At 31.4% G+C, this 22,060-nt stretch overlaps 1 protein-coding gene across 2 annotated transcripts in view; it reads right to left on the minus strand.

Moving 5' to 3' along the window:
- LOC127729412 (uncharacterized) overlaps positions 1 to 22,060 on the minus strand; it is a 133,960-nt gene that overhangs the window by 11,289 nt on the left and 100,611 nt on the right. The window contains exon 6 of one of the 2 annotated variants that reach the window (XM_052237244.1): positions 20,705 to 20,774. The exons of the other annotated variant lie outside the window; for it this stretch is intronic. Within the exon in view, the coding sequence (XP_052093204.1) occupies positions 20,726 to 20,774 (49 nt within the window). The 3' untranslated portion in view covers positions 20,705 to 20,725. The remainder of the gene's footprint in view (positions 1 to 20,704; positions 20,775 to 22,060) is intronic. 2 annotated transcript variants of the gene reach the window in all.

Here is a 22,060-nt window from a genome sequence, read left to right on the forward strand (position 1 = left end):
TAGAAAAATCAAAGGTCTTAATGTTGATGCAAAATTGCAGTGATTGTGATCTGAGATTTAGCAGTAGATCTTTAGAATTTTTGAGAATCCACATCTGATTGACACCACTGGTTGAATATATCTCATCACAATATTTTTGAAGGACATCTTTTACTGTAGAAAGAATAATACCTATTGTCAATTTCAGGTTCTGTTCCGACATGCATGTAATATATTTATCAAATATTGCTGTTTTTTCCTTTTTTTACATGTACATGTATACACTCCAAGTTATCCTTATGTTATCTCATTTAGATATTTAATGCAAAGGGAATTTTAAAGATGAAAGTCCAATAGGCTGACATAGTTCGATAATGCTTCGAATTATATTTAAACTGAGAATATATATAACTGCCATATTCCGAATCCCTGACTTCAGCGGTTCATTCGTGAAATAGAAGAAAAGATAACAATCGGCAACTCGATGAATCTACGTCTCAATCAAGCTTCATAAATTGATTACAGAATATACACGATTTGCGACTTTTCTTGAATAAAAAGATGTGGACTATGATTTCCAATGAAATAAACTATGCAGCATAGACCAGATTAGCCCAATTAATTTTTGTGTGTACTATAACAACTGAAGCCGTAATTCCGCTGTAGTGCACGTCGATCATATCTGTTATAGGAGGTAGGTGCATGGAGACCATACCACCTAACTAAGTTTAAGAGTACATAACAACCCAAAAAACGTCTTATTTTTTTGCATGGATTGTTAGCAAATGCTACTTTTTAACTCTAGTCCTAAACCAAAGCGTTGTTTTTTTGGTTTTTTTTTATCTGACAAGCTTAATTCCGGATTAATTGATCATACAAGTAAGGAGGCTAGGATTTACAATTCGGGTAGTCTGGCTGACATCGTGTCATGCCCCCGCCCCGTATTCGTTATTCTTTACATAAATCTTTTAAATTCTAGATCCTTCAGTTTGAATATAAATATCAGGGCGACCTACATTTGCGCGAATTTGAAAATGACAAGCATTACCTGTATTTCAATCCTGAGAATAACCTGAATTGTACGTGTTTTTGTAGGAAAATGAGTGATCTCGTTTATTGTTGTCTATCAGATTTGTTATTCGTTTATTATTTTGAACATAAATTGGCGATCACACCACATCTTTCTATTTCATATATTGATAAATATATATTAGAGAAGTCTTTATTCGTTTGTATAAACATTAAAAGGCACTACATTTATGTAAAAGAAAAGATTTGAATGGGGACAGTGAATAAAATGGAAAAAAAAAATCAAAGTATACAGTCATGACTAAAACACAGTATGAATCAGGAACCATCTATAAATCAGTCCTTGCCTGGTACTTGTACCCTAGCGATTTCAGATAATATCGGCGGGAAATTTCCCAGTTTGAAATTTCAAAATTGTTGAACGGTAAACTGAATTTTCTCTTGGTTTGAAAATTCAGTTTACCGCGAATTTAAATGTAAGTATTCGCCTGAACTTGCAGTATAATCTCAACGAAGGTGAAGAAGGCTGGATGAGTAGCAACAACGGTCGTTTCTAAGGGCTTGCTTCTGACTGACTAAGTAGTCGGCAAATTTGTTGCAGTATTCATTTACAGTAGCATCTGACCATCAATAAAAACTTTATCAGTCAAATCACTTAAAAATAATTTGTTTACAAAAAGTTATGAATTTATTTTTTATAATTTATTTTTAATTTATCCGTGCAAACGTAGTGACTTTTCAACAGGTAATTTTCGCGCAAACGTAATGTGGTTAGACGAGAAAACGTAGGACGAATTCGCGCAAATGTAATGCGCCGAAATATCATTATTTAAATTTCGTTTGAAAAATTACATACCAGAGACGAATAGCCTGTAATGTATGGCTTGGTACAACATGCAGACATTAACCTATCGTCGACAGAGATATGACAACCAGACATTGATACTACAGATTCGAAAATCAATCGGCTTGCATAAAAACTATATCCTTATTCGAAACACGATTTTGAATTTACTCCAATCAAAGCAATAAAAACGTATGGCTAAGTATACCATGCAGGCATTTAGATATATTGAGGGACCATTTATAACACCTCATATAAAAACAAACACGCTCTTTTCAGAAGAAAACAAATATGTGAATAAAAGTTTATTTGATGTCACCAATTGTAAAATATGTAAAATCAACATATACTTTTGTTGTATGTTTATATATACAAACCGAAACCACTACTACATGAGGGGGTTGATACGCTCAAATTTACAAAAACGCGTTTCAGAGAACCAATGCACAAAATTAGTTTTATAGGATTTAGTTTTACCGGAGACATATAATACATAATGTATTATATGTCTCTGGTTTTACGTTTAAATCCTTAAAAAAGTATGTAATACTTGACAAGAACAATTTAAATGTAGGACAAAATCTTACAACACGAAATGTGTGTAACGTTCAGTGGCAAGTATTTCATGCATATTCAGGACCAAACTAATTTGGGCAGAGGACAAAAGCGAAATTGTGACAGATTAATTGTTCAAAATTTATTTCCAAGTGTAAATTAGGAAGTTCTCAAGTTGCCCTTAAATTTTTTTTAACAACAATAGTCTTAGTATTTTGAAGCATTCAAATTAAATGAAACTTAAGATAATTTCTACAAATAAAAAAACTTATTAAGCAAGTCTGCCGAAAAATTAAAAACCAATTGTTCAGAGAACAATTGAAGGTCTTTCCACTGAAATTAACTTAACATGAGAAAATTTTGATAAAAAACAATATATCCAGGCTTAAATGATAGCTTATCACACACTGATTTTGAAAATATAATGGTTGATGAACTTTTTATATCGATTAAGGGAGATAATAAGCCACTTCCGGTTAAATCAAAGTTACTTCAGGGGTCAAATATAGCTTACTTTACTCTGATTCTAAAAAAATATAGTTTCTATATACTTTTGCTTAGGATAAGGGATATAAATTGCTACTTCCGGTTTTAAAAAGGTCACTTCTGGTTGACATTTTCAAAGTTATATGACTACTTACCTAATGCAAAAAATCCCAAGCTTTTATCATGTATAAATATGAATCTACGGCAAAGGTCATAATATAGAACGTCAATTTTAAGGTCATAAACCAATAAAATCAAATCAAAAGAGCCTAGGTTTATTTTATATGGTTAATGAGTTATATTATTATACGCAAAATTCTAAATATATGAGGGGCTAAAACTCCATTTAATGACTACGCACCCTTTCAACCAAAATTTATGTGTTACGACATGTCGTATCTAACATTTTACTTAAGATTATTTGTTGATATCTTATACGATTTCTGAAAAGAAGTGAAAATAAGCCAAAATCACAATTTAGAACATGACCTTGACCTTAGACCTTGACCTTATTTTCTTTGTTTTGGACCAAGGACCTCAAATCAATAGACCCTAGGTCTCTATCACCTATGGTTTACCAGTTGCAAATGCATATCACTTTTATTAAATGCATAAGGGGAAATAGCTCTCATATGGAGTATCCGGACTGCTTAGGTCAAAATTATTTTTTAGATCCTGAGGATATAACGAGCAAATTGGTGAAATAATTTTGTCGTAATCTTTTACGGTTACGAAGGAGATCCGCACACATTAAAAACAGTGTTTGGGGAGATAACTCTCACAATAAATAGTGTTCGGTTAAACAGGGTCAGTTTCAAAATCGCAATAACTGTTCGATATCATATGCAAAAAATCTAAGCGACATCTTGCGAAACGAAAAAGCACCGTAAGAAAAAAAGTGGCGGAAGAAGAAAAAAAAAATAATAATAATAATTAAAAACCAATTGTTCAGAGAACAATTGAAGATCTTTCGGAATTCCACATAAATTTTCAAAGATATTGAAAAGAAGCTAGTTCCTGTTTACTCAAAGTTAAAATTGGCATCCAATCATAAGTTTCTTCATACTGATGCAATGAATAAGTGATTTCTATATACTTTTGAGAGAAATAAGAGAGATAATTTGCTACTTCCGGTGAAGTCAATGTCACTCCCGGTCTCTTATAATAGCTTCTTTCACACTGATTCCAAAAATATATAGTTTCTATATACTTTTGCCTGTAAACCAGGAGATAATTGGTCACTTCCGGTTTATCGAAAGTCACATCTAGTCTTTAGTGATAAGTTCATGTATTTAAATTACAAAATATATGGATTCCGAGTACTTTTTCATGAAAAAAGTGCAAAAATTGCTACTTCCGGTTTTCTCAAGGTCACTTCCGATTGTCATTTTTAAGATCATATGTCATCCAACCTTTTGTAAAAGGTCATATGGCTTTATAATGAACCAGTTTAAAGAAATAAACAATTAACCTTATGATTAGACATTTCAGGGGCACTTACTCCCATAAGATGTCATCTGATTGTTTCAGACCAAATGTAGCATATCTTCATTACAATTAAGCAAACATTTTGCACTTGTTCTTTTATATATATCTTTAAAAGTGTTGGAGAAAATGCAAAAACCAGGAAAAGTCCAAATTTAGAACTTGACCTTGACCTTTGACCTTGACCTCATTTTCTAAATTAGGACCTATAGGCCTCAAATAAAAAAATTCCAGGGTTATACGGTCAACGGTTTATGAGTTTAAAAAACATATCGACAAATATATTGTTTAAAGGTAGATAACTCTTATAAAATTTCATCGAATTGCTTCGATCCAAATTAGCCAAAAATTTCTGAGGATGTAACGAACAATTTGTAAAAAGATTTTTGTCGATACCTTTTTTTGTTACGACGGAGATGCAAACATATGATAAACAGTGAATAGGGAGTTAACTCTTACAAAGAAAATGGTTCGGCTTAACAGGGCGAAATTTAAAAGCGCATAAACAATACGATACAATATGAGAAATATCTAAGCGACATATTGCGAAACAAACATTTATCGCAAGAACAAAATTTGGAGGAAGAAAAAAAAATAAATATAAATCAATTGTTTTAAAAACAATTGTCAAACGGTCTTTCCCCTCCGAAACATGATTAATTGGTTTTTTGGTTGGTTGGTTGGTTGGTTGGTTGGTTGGTTGGTTGGTTGGTTGGTCGGTCGGTCGATTGATTGATTGATTGATTGATTGATTGATTGATTGATTGAATTATTGATTGCATGGCACTTTCTCTGTGCGACGCAGCTAACTTAAATAACGCCTATATTCTGACCGAACGTGACTGCGTACTTATACATCTTGCACAGCCAAACGGACGCCTGAGATGTCCTCATAAAAATTGATCCAAGCATCATTCGTTTATTAATTTTCTTCTATGTTACCTCGGACTTCCATTTTTCATCTTTTTGTTGTGTATGCATTTTGATGGAATTTGTAGGAAAACGGAGTAAATTTTATCTTGGAAGTTTTATTTTCCTTATTTGGATATGGAATGTTTTATTCTAAATTTAGGTCCGCGCGCGAGATGGTGTTGTGAAGTCACGTGACCCTCGAATATATATGTCTGGAGTTAGAATATTAATTTCTTTTCAGGGGAGACCGTTCAACAGAGCACATGTGTACTGATCGGACAAACATGATCACTATTGGTTTTATTATTTACAGGTCATTGATGACGGATCATGCATGCATCTTACGTACACATGTTTACGGGAGCACAGATTTGTATTTTAATTCATGATTAAAAAATTTGATTGTAGGATTTCAGCAATATTTACGATTTTTCTACGTCATTGAATTTTATTTCTCAATCAAGCGGACCGCGTCTAACGGGAACATGAATTGGAGCCGATTTTTGCAGGAATGAATTTCTATTTAAGAAGTTTGTACATCAGAAGGATTGCATTTTTTACAGTAAAATGTACAGGACTAAACTTCAAGGCGAAATGGGATTCCTCAAAGTAGAAGAATAAAAGAAAAAAAAGGGGGTGGAGGTGGAGGATGGTGGACCTTGTTTTATAAATTAAGATAAGATGCATGTATACATGTATACATCATGATAGCTGCAAAGTTTGAGGCTATAATTAGTTCTTTTTTTTCATTTTACTATTTCAGTGACATGGAACCCCTAAAACAGTGACGCGTACCATTTAGACAAAAACTTTCCAGTTATATCATGTCGCGACTAACATTTTGGTCAAATTTTTTGTATACGGCTTACGGTTTACGTGTTACAAAAACATAACGACAAATTAATTTGGTAAAGGCAGATAAATCCTTTAAGATCTCACTGGATCGCTTCAATCCAAATTAGGCAAAAATTCCTGAGGATGTAACAAACAATTTAGAAAAAGATTTTTGTCGATATCTTTTTTTGTTACGAAGGAGATGCACACAGATGATAAACAGTGAATAGGGAGATAACTCTTGCAAAGAAAATGGTTCGGCTTAGCAGGGTGAAATTTAAAAGCGCATAAACTATACGATACAATATGAGAAATATCTAAGCGACATATTGCGAAACAAAAATTTCAAAAGTTGGCGGAAAAAAAAATTAATAATAATAATAATAATAATCAGAACAAATACAATAGGTCTTTCCACAGAAAAGTGGAAAGACCTAATAATAATAATAATAATAATTAAAAACAAATTGTTCAAAGAACAATTGAAGGTCTTTCCACATCAATTTTCTAAATAATTGATAAGAAGCTACTTCTGGTTTACTCAAAGCTACTATTGGCGTCAAATCATAGGTTTCTTCATACTGATTCAAAAGATATATGGTTTCTATAGACTTTTGCTTTGCCTGAAATAAGGGAGATAATTGTCAACTTCCGGTTTAAAAAATGTCACTTCCGGTCTCATATGATAGCTTTATTTACACTGATTCCAAAAATATATGGTTTATATATACTTTTGCCCGTAAAAATCGAGATAATTGGCTACTTCCGTTTTAGAAAATGTCACTTCCGGTCTCATTCGATAGCGTTATTCACACTGATTCCAAAAATATATAGTTTGTATACACTTATGCCTGTAATAAGTGAGATAATATGCTACTTCCGGTTTTAAAATGTCACTTCCGGTCTCAAATGATAGGTTAATGTATGACCATTCAAAAAATATATGGTTTCTATGTATTTTTACATAAAATAAGTGCAAAAATGACTACTTCCGGTTTACTCCAGGTCACTTCCGGTTGATATTTTTCAAGGTCACATGTCATTTAACATTTTCTAAAAGACCGTATTGCTTTATCATGTACCAATCTGAAGTAATAATCAATTTACCTTAAAATAAAACATTTCAGGGTCAATAACTCCTATAAGATGTCACTGGATTGTTTCAGAGCAAATGTATCATATCCTCATCACAATACAACAAACATTTTGCACTTGTTCTTTAATATATAACATTAAAAATATCGGAGAAAATGCAAAAACAAGCAAAAGACAAAATTGAGAACATGACCTTGACCTTTGACCTTGACCTTATTTTCTAAGTTAGGCCCCAAGGTCCTCAAATAAAAAGACTATAGGTTTATACGGCTTACGGTTTATGAGTTACAAAAACATAACGACAAATTTATTTCATAAAGGTAGATAACTTCTATAAAATTTCATCGAATCGCTTCAATCCAAAATAGCCAAAAATTCCTGAGGATGTAACGAACAATTTAGAAAAAGAATTTTGTCGATATCTTTTTTTGTTACGAAGAAGATGCACACACTTAATAAACAGTGAATAGGGAGATAACTCTTACAAAGAAAATTGTTCGTCTTAGCAGGGTGAAATTTAAAAGCGCATAAACTATACGATACAATATGAGAAATATCTAAGCGACATATTGTGAAACAAATATTTATCGCAAGAACAAAATTAGGCGGAAGAAAAAAAAAAAATAATAATAATCAGAACAAATACAATAGGTCTTTCCACAAAAAAGTGGAAAGACGAAATAATAATAATAATAATAATAATTAAAAACCAATTTTTCAGAGAACAATTGAAGGTCTTTCCACCTATAAAGATCAATTTTGATATTGAAATATTAAAACTCAGTTAGATATATAATATCCAGCGTCAAATGATAGCTTATTGACACTGATTCCAAAAATATATGGTTTCTATACATTTTTTTCTAAATAAGGGAGATAAATTGTTACTTCCGGTTTGAAAAATTTCACTTCTGCTTTTATTTGATGGTTTAATTGATACAGATTCCAAAAATATATGGTTCAATATACTTTAACATCAAATAAGTACAAAAAAATAGCTACTTCCGGTTTACACCAGGTCACTTCCGGTTGGCTTTTCCATAGTCTTATATATGGTTAATGAGTTATATCACTATATGCTTAACTTTTAATAAAAGAGCGGAGAAAACTCCAATTTAATGTTAGCGTACCCTTTCAACCAAAATTTATGTGTTACGACATGTCGCAACTTACAATTTAGTAAAAATTTGTTGTCGATATCTTATACGGTTTTTAAAAAGAATTGAAAATAAGCCAAAATCAAAATTTAAAATATGACCTTGACCTCTGACCTTGACCTAATTTTCTTATTTTTGGATCAAGGACCTCAAATCAAAAGATCCTAGGTCTCTAACACTTATGGTTTACAAGATAGAAATGCATATCACTTATATCAAATGCATAAGGGGAAATAAATCTCATATGGAATATTCATATCGCTTCGGTCAAAATAGGACAAATCATGCAAAGGATATAACGAGCAATTTTATAAAATAAATTTGTCGCTTTCTTTTACGGGTACGGAGGAGATGCAGTCACAAGGAAAACAGTGTTCGGGGAGATAACTCTTACAAAGAAAATTGTTCGTCTTAGAATGGGTGAAAATAAAAAGCACATAAACTGTATGATACTATATAATAAATATCTAAGTGACATCTTGCGAAACAAAAATTTTACACGAGAACAAAATTTGGCGAAAGAAAATAATAATAATAATTAAAAACCAATTGTTCAAAGAACAATTGAAGGTCTTTCTACATCAATTTTCTAAATAATTGATAGTAAGGTACTTCTGGTTTACTCAAAAGTATTAATAGCATCAAAGTATAGATTTCTTCATACTGATTCCAAAAATAAATGGTTTCTATATACTTTTGCCTGAAATAAGGGAGATAATTGCCAACTTCCGGTTTAAAAAATGTCACTTCCGGTCTCATATGATAGCTTTATTAACACTGATTCCAAAATTATATAGTTTGTATATACTTATGCCTGTAATAAGGAAGATAATATGCTACTTCCGGTGTATAAAATGTCACTTCCGGTGTCAAAAGATAGGTTAACCTATGATCATTCAAAAAATATATGGTTTCTAGGTACTTTTCCAATAATTAAGTGCGAAAAATACTACTTCCGGTTCACTCAAGATCATTTCCGGTTGACATTTTTCAAGATCATATGTCAGCCAACAGTTTGCAAAAGACCCTATGGCTTTATCATACACCAAGTTGGAGTAATAATCAATTAACCTTAAATTGAATCATTTCAGGGACAATAATTCCTATAAGATGTTATTGGATTGTTTCAGACAATATGTATCATATCTTAATCACAATTAGGCAAACATTTTGCACTTGTTCTTTAATTTGTATCTTTAAAAGTGACAGAGGAGATCAAATAACAAGGAAAAGTCAAAATTTAGTATATGACCTTGACCTTTGACCTTGGCCTCAATTTCATTTAAATGAACCAAGGAACTCAAATCAATATACCTTAGGTCTCTATCACTTACCAGTCATGCTATACATTTATATATCCCTTATGACAAATACAGAAGGGGAAATAACTCTCATATGGAGTTTACGTATCGCTTCGGTCAAAATTGGATAAAACATCCTGAGGATATATATAACGAGCAATTTGTTAAAATAAATTTGTCGCTTTCTTTTACGGTTACGGAGGAGATGCAGTCACAAGGAAAACAGTGTTTGGGGAGATAACTCCTACAAAGAAAATTGTTCGGCTTAGAATGGGTGAAAATAAAAAGCGCATAAACTGTATGATATTATATAAGCAATATCTAAGCAACATCTTGCGAAACAAAAATTTTACGTGAGAACAAAATTAGTCGGAAGAAAAAAAAAAATTAATAATAATAATAATTAAAAACCCATTGTTCAGAAAACAATTGAAGGTCTTTCCACCCATAAAGATCAGTTTTGATATAGAACTATAAAAATTCAGTTTGATATATCATATCCAGCGTCAAATGATAGCTTATTGTACACGGATTCCAAAAATATATGGTTTCTATACATTTTTTTCTAAATAAGGGAGATAAATTGTTACTTCCGGTTTGAAATATGTCACTTCCGGTTGTATTTGATAGTTTACTTGATACTGATTCCAAAAATATATGGTTCAATATAATTTAACATTAAATAAGTACAAAAAATAGCTACTTCCGGTTTACACAAGGTCACTTCCGGTTGGCTTTTCCATGGTCAAGTGGCTTGAAACGTATTGCAAAAAGTCCCATGGCTTTATCATGTATACATATGAGGTAAAAGCAAAGGTCAAAATCTAGAACGTGAATTTTACCTATGACCTAGAGCTCAATTTCAAGGTCATAAAAACCAAGGGCTTCTAATCAAAAGTCTATAGGTCTTTATTATATATGGTTAATGAGTTGTATCACAATATGTCTAATTTTCAATATAAGAGGGGAGAAAACTCCAATTAAATGTAAGCGTACCCTTTCAACCAAAATTTATGTGTAATGACATGTCGCAACTTACAATTTAGTAAAAATATGTTGTCGATATCTTATACGGTTTTTGAAAAGAATTGAAAATAAGACAAAATCAAAATTTAAAAATATGACCTTGACCTCTGACCTTGACCTAATTTTCTTATTTTTGGATCAAGGACCTCAAATCAAAAGATCCTAGGTCTCTATCACTTATGGTTTACAAGATAGAAATGCATATCACTTATATCAAATGCATAAGGGGAAATAACTCTCATATGGAGTGTTCATATCGCTTCGGTCAAAATAGGACAATTCATGCAAAGGATATAACGAGCAATTTTATAAAATAAATTTGTCGCTTTCTTTTACGGTTACGGAGGATATGCAGTCACAAGGAAAACAGTGTTCAGGGAGATAACTCCTACAAAGAAAATTGTTCGTCTTAGAATGGGTGAAAATAAAAAGCGCATACACTGTATGATACTATATAAGAAATATTTAAGCGACATCTTGCGAAACAAAAATTTTACGCGAGAACAAAATTAGGCGGAAGAAAAAAATAATAACAATAATAATTAAAAACCAATTGTTCAGAGAACAATTGAAGGTCTTTCCACCCATAAAGATCTTTTTGATACAGAACTATTAAAATTCGGTTTAAAATATCATATCCAGCGTCAAATGATAGCTTATTGTACACTGATTCCAAAAATATATGGTTTCTATACATTTTTTTTCTAAATAAAGGAGATAAATTGTTACTTCCGGTTTGAAAAATGTCACTTCCGGGTTTGTTTTTATAGTTTACTTCATACTGATTCCAAAAATATATGGTTTAATATACTTTACATTAAATAAGTACAAAAAATAGCTACTTCCGGTTTACACATGGTCACTTCCGGTTGGCTTTTACATGGTCAAGTGGCTTGCATCGTAATGCAAAAAGTCCCATGGCTTTATCATGTATACATATGAGGTAAGAGCAAAGGTCACTATCTTGAACGTCAAATTTACCTATGACCTTGAGCTCAATTTGAAGGTCATAAACCAAGGGCTTCAAATGAAAAGACCATAGGTCTTAATTATATATGGTTAATGAGTTATATCACTATATGCCTAATTTTTAATATAAGAGGGGAGAAAACTCCAATTTAATGTAAGTGTACCCTTTCAACCAAAATTTATGTGTTACGACATGTCGCAACTTACAATTTAGTAAAAATATGTTGTCGATATCTTATACGGTTTTTGAAAAGAATTGAAAATAAGCCAAAATTAAAATTTTAATATGACGTTGACCTCTGACCTCTGACCTTGACCTTATTTTCTTTTTTGTTTTGGAACAAGGACCTCAAATCAAAAGATCCTAGGTCTCTATCATTTATGGTTTACAAGATAGAAATGCATATCACTTATATCAAATGCATCAGGGGAAATAACTCTCATATGGAGTGTTCGTATGGCTTCGGTCAAAATTGGACAAATCATGCGAAGGATATAACGAGCAATTTTATAAAATAAATTTGTCGCTTTCTTATACGGTTACGGAGGAGATGCAGTCACAAGGAAAACAGTGTTCGGGGAGATAACTCCTACAAAGAAAAGTATTCGGTTACGCAGGGTGAATTTCAAAGGTGCATAAACTGTTCGATATCATATACCAAACATCTAAGCGACATCTTGCGAAACAAAATTTATACGCAAAAAATAAAAGTGGCGGAAGAAGAAGAAAAAAAAATAATAATAATCAGAACAAATACAATAGGTCTTTCCACCGAAAAGTGGAAAGACCTAATAATCAGAACAAATACAATAGGTCTTTCCACAGAAAAGTGGAAAGACCTAATTAAAAACCAATTGTTCAGAGAACAATTGAAGGTCTTTCCACCCATAAAGATCAATTTTGATATAGAACTATTAAAATTCAGTTTGATATATCATATCCAGCGTCAAATGATAGCTTATTGTAAACTGATTCCAAAAATATGTAGTTTCTATACATTTTTTTCTAAATAAGGGAGATAAATTGTTACTTCCGTTTTGAAATAAGTCACTTCCGGTTGGATTTGATAGTTTACTTGATACTGATTCCAAAATTATATAGTTCAATATACTTTAACATTAAATAAGTACAAAAAATAGCTACTTCCGGTTTACACCAGGTCACTTCCGGTTGGCTTTTCCATGGTCAAATGGCTTGCATCGTAATGCAAAAAGTCCCATGGCTTTATCATGTATACATATGAGGTAAAAGCAAAGGTCAATATCTTGAACGTCAAATTTACCTGTGACCTTGAGCTCAATTTCAAGGTCATAAACCAAGGGCTTCAAATCAAAAGACTTTAGGTCTTAATTATATATGGTGGATGAGTTATATCACAATATGTCTAATTTTTAATATAAGAGGGGAGAAAACTCCAATTTAATGTTAGCGTACCCTTTCAACCAAAATGTATGTGTTACGACATGTCCCAACTTACAATTTTGTAAAAATATGTTGTCGATATCTTATACGGTTTTTGAAAAGAATTGAAAATAAGCCAAAATCAAAATTTAAAATATGACCTTGACCTCTGACCTTGACCTAATTTTCTTATTTTTGGATCAAGGACCTCAAATCAAAAGATCCTAGGTCTCTATCACTTATGGTTTACAAGATAGAAATGCATATCACTTATATCAAATGCATAAGGGGAAATAACTCTCATATGGAGTGTTCATATCGCTTCGGTCAAAATAGGACAATTCATGCAAAGGATATAACGAGCAATTTTATAAAATAAATTTGTCGCTTTCTTCTACGGTTACGGAGGATATGCAGTCACAAGGAAAACAGTGTTCAGGGAGATAACTCCTACAAAGAAAATTGTTCGTCTTAGAATGGGTGAAAATAAAAAGCGCATACACTGTATGATACTATATAAGAAATATCTAAGCGACATCTTGCGAAACAAAAAATTTACGCGAGAACAAAATTAGGCGGAAGAAAAAAATAATAACAATAATAATTAAAAACCAATTGTTCAGAGAACAATTGAAGGTCTTTCCGCCCATTAAGATCTATTTTGATACAGAACTATTAAAATTCGGTTTAAAATATCATATCCAGCGTCAAATGATAGCTTATTGTACACTGATTCCAAAAATATATGGTTTCTATACATTTTTTTTCTAAATAAAGGAGATAAATTGTTACTTCCGGTTTGAAAAATGTCACTTCCGGGTTTGTTTTTATAGTTTACTTCATACTGATTCCAAAAATATATGGTTTAATATACTTTACATTAAATAAGTACAAAAAATAGCTACTTCCGGTTTACAGATGGTCACTTCCGGTTGGCTTTTACATGGTCAAGTGGCTTGCATCGTAATGCAAAAAGTCCCATGGCTTTATCATGTATACATATGAGGTAAAAGCAAAGGTCACTATCTTGAACGTCAAATTTACCTATGACCTTGAGCTCAATTTCAAGGTCATAAACCAAGGGCTTCAAATGAAAAGACCATAGGTCTTAATTATATATGGTTAATGAGTTATATCACTATATGCCTAATTTTTAATATAAGAGGGGAGAAAACTCCAATTTAATGTAAGTGTACCCTTTCAACCAAAATTTATGTGTTACGACATGTCGCAACTTACAATTTAGTAAAAATATGTTGTCGATATCTTATACGGTTTTTGAAAAGAATTGAAAATAAGCCAAAATTAAAATTTGAATATGACCTTGACATCTGACCTCTGACCTTGACCTTATTTTCTTTTTTGTTTTGGAACAAGGACCTCAAATCAAAAGATCCTAGGTCTCTATCATTTATGGTTTACAAGATAGAAATGCATATCACTTATATCAAATGCATCAGGGAAAATAACTCTCATATGGAGTGTTCGTATGGCTTCGGTCAAAATTGGACAAATCATGCGAAGGATATAACGAGCAATTTTATAAAATAAATTTGTCGCTTTCTTATACGGTTACGGAGGAGATGCAGTCACAAGGAAAACAGTGTTCGTGGAGATAACTCCTACAAAGAAAAGTATTCGGTTACGCAGGGTGAATTTCAAAGGCGCATAAACTGTTCGATATCATATACCAAACATCTAAGCGACATCTTCCGAAACAAAATGTATACGCAAAAAATAAAAGTGGCGGAAGAAGAAGAAAAAAAAATAATAATAATCAGAACAAATACAATAGGTCTTTCCACCGAAAAGTGGAAAGACCTAATAATCAGAACAAATACAATAGGTCTTTCCACAGAAAAGTGGAAAGACCTAATTAAAAACCAATTGTTCAGAGAACAATTGAAGGTCTTTCCACCCATAAAGATCAATTTTGATATAGAACTATTAAAATTCAGTTTGATATATCATATCCAGCGTCAAATGATAGCTTATTGTACACTGATTCCAAAAATATGTAGTTTCTATACATTTTTTTCTAAATAAGGGAGATAAATTGTTACTTCCGGTTTGAAATAAGTCACTTCCGGTTGGATTTGATAGTTTACTTGATACTGATTCCAAAATTATATAGTTCAGTATACTTTAACATTAAATAAGTACAAAAAATTGCTACTTCCGGTTTACACCAGGTCACTTCCGGTTGGCTTTTCCATGGTCAAGTGGCTTGCATCGTAATGCAAAAAGTCCCATGGCTTTATCATGTATACATATGAGGTAAAAGCAAAGGTCAATATCTTGAACGTCAAATTTACCTGTGACCTTGAGCTCAATTTCCAGGTCATAAACCAAGGGCTTTAAATCAAAAGACTTTAGGTCTTAATTATATATGGTGGATGAGTTATATCACAATATGTCTAATTTTTAATATAAGAGGGGAGAAAACTCCAATTTAATGTTAGCGTACCCTTTCAACCAAAATTTATGTGTTACGACATGTCGCAACTTACAATTTAGTAAAAATATGTTGTCGATATCTTATACGGTTTTTGAAAAGAATTGAAAATAAGACAAAATCAAAATTTAAAATATGACCTTGACCTCTGACCTTGACCTTATTTTCTTTTTTTTTGGAACAAGGACCTCAAATCAAAAGATCCTAGGTCTCTATCACTTATGGTTTACAAGATAGAAATGCATATCACTTATATCAAATGCATCAGGGGAAATAACTCTCATATGGAGTGTTCGTATGGCTTCGGTCAAAATTGGACAAATCATGCGAAGGATATAACGAGCAATTTTATAAAATAAATTTGTCGCTTTCTTATACGGTTACGGAGGAGATGCAGTCACAAGGAAAACAGTGTTCGGGGAGATAACTCCTACAAAGAAAAGTATTCGGTTACGCAGGGTGAATTTCAAAGGCGCATAAACTGTTCGATATCATATACCAAACATCTAAGCGACATCTTGCGAAACAAAATTTATACGCAAAAAATAAAAGTGGCGGAAGAAGAAGAAAAAAAAATAATAATAATCAGAACAAATACAATAGGTCTTTCCACCGAAAAGTGGAAAGACCTAATAATCAGAACAAATACAATAGGTCTTTCCACAGAAAAGTGGAAAGACCTAATTAAAAACCAATTGTTCAGAGAACAATTGAAGGTCTTTCCACCCATAAAGATCAATTTTGATATAGAACTATTAAAATTCAGTTTGATATATCATATCCAGCGTCAAATGATAGCTTATTGTACACTGATTCCAAAAATGTGTTGTTTCTGTACATTTTTTCTAAATAAGGGAGATAAATTGTTTCTTCCGGTTTGAAATATGTCACTTCCGGTTGTATTTGATAGTTTTGATACTGATTCAAAAATATATAGTTCAATATACTTTAACATTAAATAAGTACAAAAAATAGCTACTTCCGGTTTACACCAGGTCACTTCCGGTTGGCTTTTCCATGGTCAAGTGGCTTGCATCGTAATGCAAAAAGTCCCATGGCTTTATCATGTATACATATGAGGTAAAAGCAAAGGTCAATATCTTGAACGTCAAATTTACCTATGACCTTGAGCTCAATTTCAAGGTCATAAACCAAGGGCTTCAAATCAAAAGACTTTAGGTCTTAATTATATATGGTGGATGAGTTATATCACAATATGTCTAATTTTTAATATAAGAGGGGAGAAAACTCCAATTTAATGTTAGCGTACCCTTTCAACCAAAATGTATGTGTTACGACATGTCGCAACTTACAATTTAGTAAAAATATGTTGTCGATATCTTATACGGTTTTTGAAAAGAATTGAAAATAAGACAAAATCAAAATTTAAAATATGACCTTGACATCTGACCTTGACCTAATTTTCTTATTTTTGGATCAAGGACCTCAAATCAAAAGATCCTAGGTCTCTATCACTTCACTATCACAAGAAAAACAACCAACTTGACAAAGCCAATTATAGGCCTGTCAGCGTTCTACCAATTTTTTCTAAAATTTATGAAAAGGTTTTTAAAATTCAACTTGGTGATTTTTTTATTTCTACTTTGGAATCTGAATCACTCAAACTTATTGAGTGGTTCAAAATAAATAAAATGCAGGCAAACCCCGACAAATTTCAGGTCTTAGCAGTTGGGAAAAAGACATATAACAAAAATCCATCTATACGTATCCAAAGTGCTGATCTTTCGTGTGAGTCAACTGTCAAATTACTTGGCATTGACATAGATTATCAGCTAAATTTTGATATTCATATTGGTAAAATATGCAGGAAGGCATCTCAGCAACTAAATATTTTGAAACGTTTGGGAGCTTATCTGAACAAGCTAAGTAAGCTTACTATTTTCCGTACATTTATTTTGTCAAACTTCAATTTCTGCCCTTTGGCATGGCATTTTTGTACCGAGAAAAATTCAAAAAAATTAGAAAAAGTGCAAGACAGAGCACTAAGGTTTGTGTACGAAGACCATTCAAGCTCATATCAACAGTTGCTTGAAAAGGCTAAGATGCCTTCACTGCATATTAAAAGACAAAGATCTATGGCAATTGAAACTTTTAATATAGTCAATAAATTAGCACCTGTCTGTTTACATGATTTATTAAATGTAAAAGATTGTAAATATTCTTTCAGATATAGTAATATACTGGATATACCACATGTAAAAACTACACAGTTTGGTAAGAAAAATTTTTAATTTGCAGCTGCTACTCTGTGGAACAGCCTACCTGACCATTTCAGGACTGAAAACAGTTTTTCTCAATTTAAGAGCCTTATACAGTCTTGGAATGGTTCAAAATGTTGTTGTTCTGCTTGTAGATAAGCTTTATTATATTTTAGAAGTTGCTCTAACATGTTATTATGCCTCAAATTTTTGCATGTGTGCTATATTTTATTTGTGCTTAATTTTAGTTGTGCTTAATTTTTAGTTGTGCTTCAGCTTTGGCTTTATATATGTATTTTAAAAGTGCTTTGCATGTATTTCGATATGACTGTGCTGTTATATATCCTGTCTGCATGTTGTGTGTTTTAATGTTGTGTTTGTGTTACCTTATATTCGGTAAAAAGCTCTTAAGAGCTTATGTTTGTATTGTTATATGTGAACCGAATCAAAATAAAACTTTCGTATTCGTATTCGTATTCGTATCACTTATGGTTTACAAGAGAGAAATGCATAATGTTCATATCACTTCGGTCAAAATAGGACAAATCATGCAAAGGATATAACGAGCAATTTTATAAAATAAATTTGTCGCTTTCTTTTACGGTTACGGAGGAGATGCAGTCACAACGAAAACAGTGTTCAGGGAGATAACTCCTACAAAGAAAATTGTTCGGCTTAGAATGGGTGAAAATAAAAAGCGCATAAACTGTATGATACTTCATAAGAAATATCTAAGCGACATCTTGCAAAACAAAAATTTTACGCGAGAACAAAATTAGGTGGAAGAAAAAAATAATAATAATAATAATAATAACAATCAGAACAAGAAAGCAGATCTTATGGGGCAATTATAATATACAAACAAAAGGAAAACACTTATTGTTTACTAAATGGATTGAACATAATATTCTGTATGTAAATGACATACTAGATGAAAGAGGTTATATATCAGAAAATAAAATATTACTTAAACTAAAAGATAAACGAGATTGGATTAGAGAATTATCCTTAATAAAGAAAGCTATTCCAAAACATTGGCAGAATATTTTAAAGTAAGAAAGCTCATTTAAAACAAAAGTACATATAAAGAATACCAAAAATCTGCAAATACTACTCAATCATAATATCTATCCAGAAATGAGTAATAAAGAAATATATTCAATATTATTTGCCCCTCATAAACAAGAAAAACCTGTAGGTTATCTTAAGTGGGAAAGAATTTTCAAAGAAAATTTTAACATAAAATTAAAAAGCACTCTTAATTTTATATTTAAATACCTAGATAACAACAAATTTAAAATGTTTAAATGGAAATTACTCCATTTCATCCTTCCATGCAATGAATTATTAGTTCAGTGGAAAGTATTAGAAAACAGTTCATGCAATTTCTGCAAAGAAATTGAAAACTATAAACATTTTTTCATAACATGCCCTTATAATACTAAATACTGGCATGAAATATATAAACTACTACTTTATCTTCAAATAAACAGACACATTCTAAGGTTAGAAAATTTAATAACTGGCTATAAAATATCAGATATAAAATATTTTGATATAAACACCCTTATAACAGTTATATTTTTCTCTATATATAAAGCACATTTTATTTCAAACAAAAAAGAAACAAAGATAGATATCTTCAAAATTTTCAAAACGGAAATATACGACATTATAAAATTAAATGCGATAAGAAATATCGAAACCGGAAAAATGTTATTAAAGACATCGACATATTGTAACTTGTAAGTGATATCTGTAGGTAATGAGTATGTTTGACAAATCAACACATGCTACTTCCAGTCTATAAATAATATACCACGAGGAGCCAAAAAAAAAAATGCATCGCAAATAACCTATTGATTTGTATTTAACATAACTATATACACCTACCTATATATGTATTTCCATTAACATGGTCAAGCATGTAAGTTTGAAAAATAAATCCTTCAAATTATAAAAGAATAAGTAAATTCCAATTACACAGGTATCCTGTGAGAAAGTAAATACACATAATAATCACAAAATGTAACGGTGAAGATCCGTTATTTTTTCCGATTTGTAAGCAGACAAAAAATCAATGAATCAGTTTAAATTGACGTTTATTTATATTATGTATTATGTTTAATTGTATAATACTAACATTTATATATATTTTATTATATATTCTCCCTGGATATATAATAATTTTAAATACACAGGGAAACTTAGCCCAATGCTGTAAGCTAAGTAAATTGTTAAACAGCATTTAGTGCAATAAAGATGATTTAATTGTTAAAAAAAACAACAAAAAAAAAACAATCAGAACAAATACAATAGGTCTTTCCACATTGAACTATTACACATTTTGTTTAGGGGCCAGCTAAAGCTCGATTCCGGTTGCGGGATTTTCTCGTTGTGTAGAAGACCCATTGGTGGCCTTCGGCTGTTTGTCCTTTGGTCGGGTTGTTCTCTTTGACACATTTCCCATTTCCATTCTCAATTTTATTTTATTCAATTATATGTTGCTAAAGCATATACATTGTCAAAAAACTATTACCAGTTTTCACGCATCAGCGCACACACGTTTGTTGAATAGACAAGCTGATTGGAGGAAAGTTACAGATTACCACGCCTACCTTAAACTAATACCCAATCAACCGCCTTCAGAAACATCAATTGAATAAATCAAATAAGGTTACAGAGATTTGGTTGCGTATTCAATATTTGAAAAAGTTTAGACTCTTTATTCAAACTCAGAAATACAAAATATGATCGTAATGCAAGTTTGGCGATTTTACAATAAATTTTATACATAGACGTGTAATTCCCGGGATCCTAGATAATAAATTTTCACCTACCTAGTGCAGAAAAAAAGCAAATTTAATAGAATTTGCAAACTGGAACAATTCGATCTATTCGTACAAAATTTCACCAGCAATTATTTTAAATTAAAAAGATCAAATAGTTCTTTTACCTGTATGCAAGCGCAAAAACATCATTTAAGTCTTTGATCTAGTTGCAAAAGACGACAATGCTCCTTTAAACTGTAAAAGAAACCCTAAGGTTAAAATACAAGTGTATATAATACCATAAAGTATTTAATCCTCATCCGTCCTTCTAAATACAAACACTGGATTATTTTTGATATTTACCCGAGAGATCATAAAAGACAAATCTATCCTAACTTTCAAAGGTGTTTGCGAAAAATGAAACAAAATAAAAGATTTTTTTATAGACGAGTAACAAATTGAATTAGGAAATTTGACCGAATGAATGAAATAAACTTTTAAAAAATCAGTGCACATCTTTATAGTGGCGAAAACACGCATATCGAGTTACGTATATGAAAAAGAATAAGTATATTTATAATAATTATGATGTCAATTTCATAAATTCAAGGAATATAGCTAGAAAACAACCTTAAACACGATTCGTGATTTTCCATGTATATAAATTAAAACAGATTTATTTGTTTTTATTTATAAATTAAATTCCGAAACACACAGGCATGGTTCTGATCCTTGGCAGTTCAGCGAACAATATTACATGAAATGCACGATGATATTAATCGAAAACAAAGGTGAAAGATTCAAATTGTAAAAGTATGATAGAAATACCTTTATTTTAGTGTAATTACATATTTTTTTTATCAAATGAAAATTTTTATAAATTGCTCCTGGTTATTAGTACCCGTCAGTTCTTTGCGATATTTCGTAGCTCTTTAACAATTCCGAAAAGTAATAAAGGGAAAATAAATGTTCCCATGGGAAAAATATATGTTTCCATGGGAAGAAAAACTAGTTCCCTTGGGAAGAAAAATTCCCTTGGGAAATTTAGAATTTCCCATGGGAACAAACTATTTACTAATGTTCCATAGGAAATTGTAATTCCGATGGGAACTTTAAAATTTCCATGGGAAAAGTGCTTTTTCCGATGGGAACTTTAAATTTTCCCAATAGGAACTTCTTATATTCCTATGGAAATTTTTTAATTTCCCATGGAAAATCTTCTTTTAATCAGCTTTAGTGACAACAGTCACAACAGTCACATGTTAGGACATATGGGGAAATTATTTTTTTTTCATTATCTATCACTTGTCAAAAAATATTTTTGTAATCTTGTTAAACAACAAAGTCAGATTTGCCAATCCGGAATAGCAAATTTGTCCCGCACAGTGTTAAAATATAACAATAAAACTGATTAGGAAGATTTGCAGATGATTTAGAAAGATAACACAACTGTACATGTGTTTAACGAAAACAACCAAAGCTACGAAAAAGTAACAAAAACGTATTGATATAACCGCGGCCATTATATATGTTGGTTGGAC

Source organism: Mytilus californianus, unplaced genomic scaffold (genome assembly GCF_021869535.1).
Source record: "Mytilus californianus isolate M0D057914Y unplaced genomic scaffold, xbMytCali1.0.p SCAF_2, whole genome shotgun sequence".
Lineage (NCBI taxonomy): Eukaryota > Metazoa > Mollusca > Bivalvia > Mytilida > Mytilidae > Mytilus > Mytilus californianus.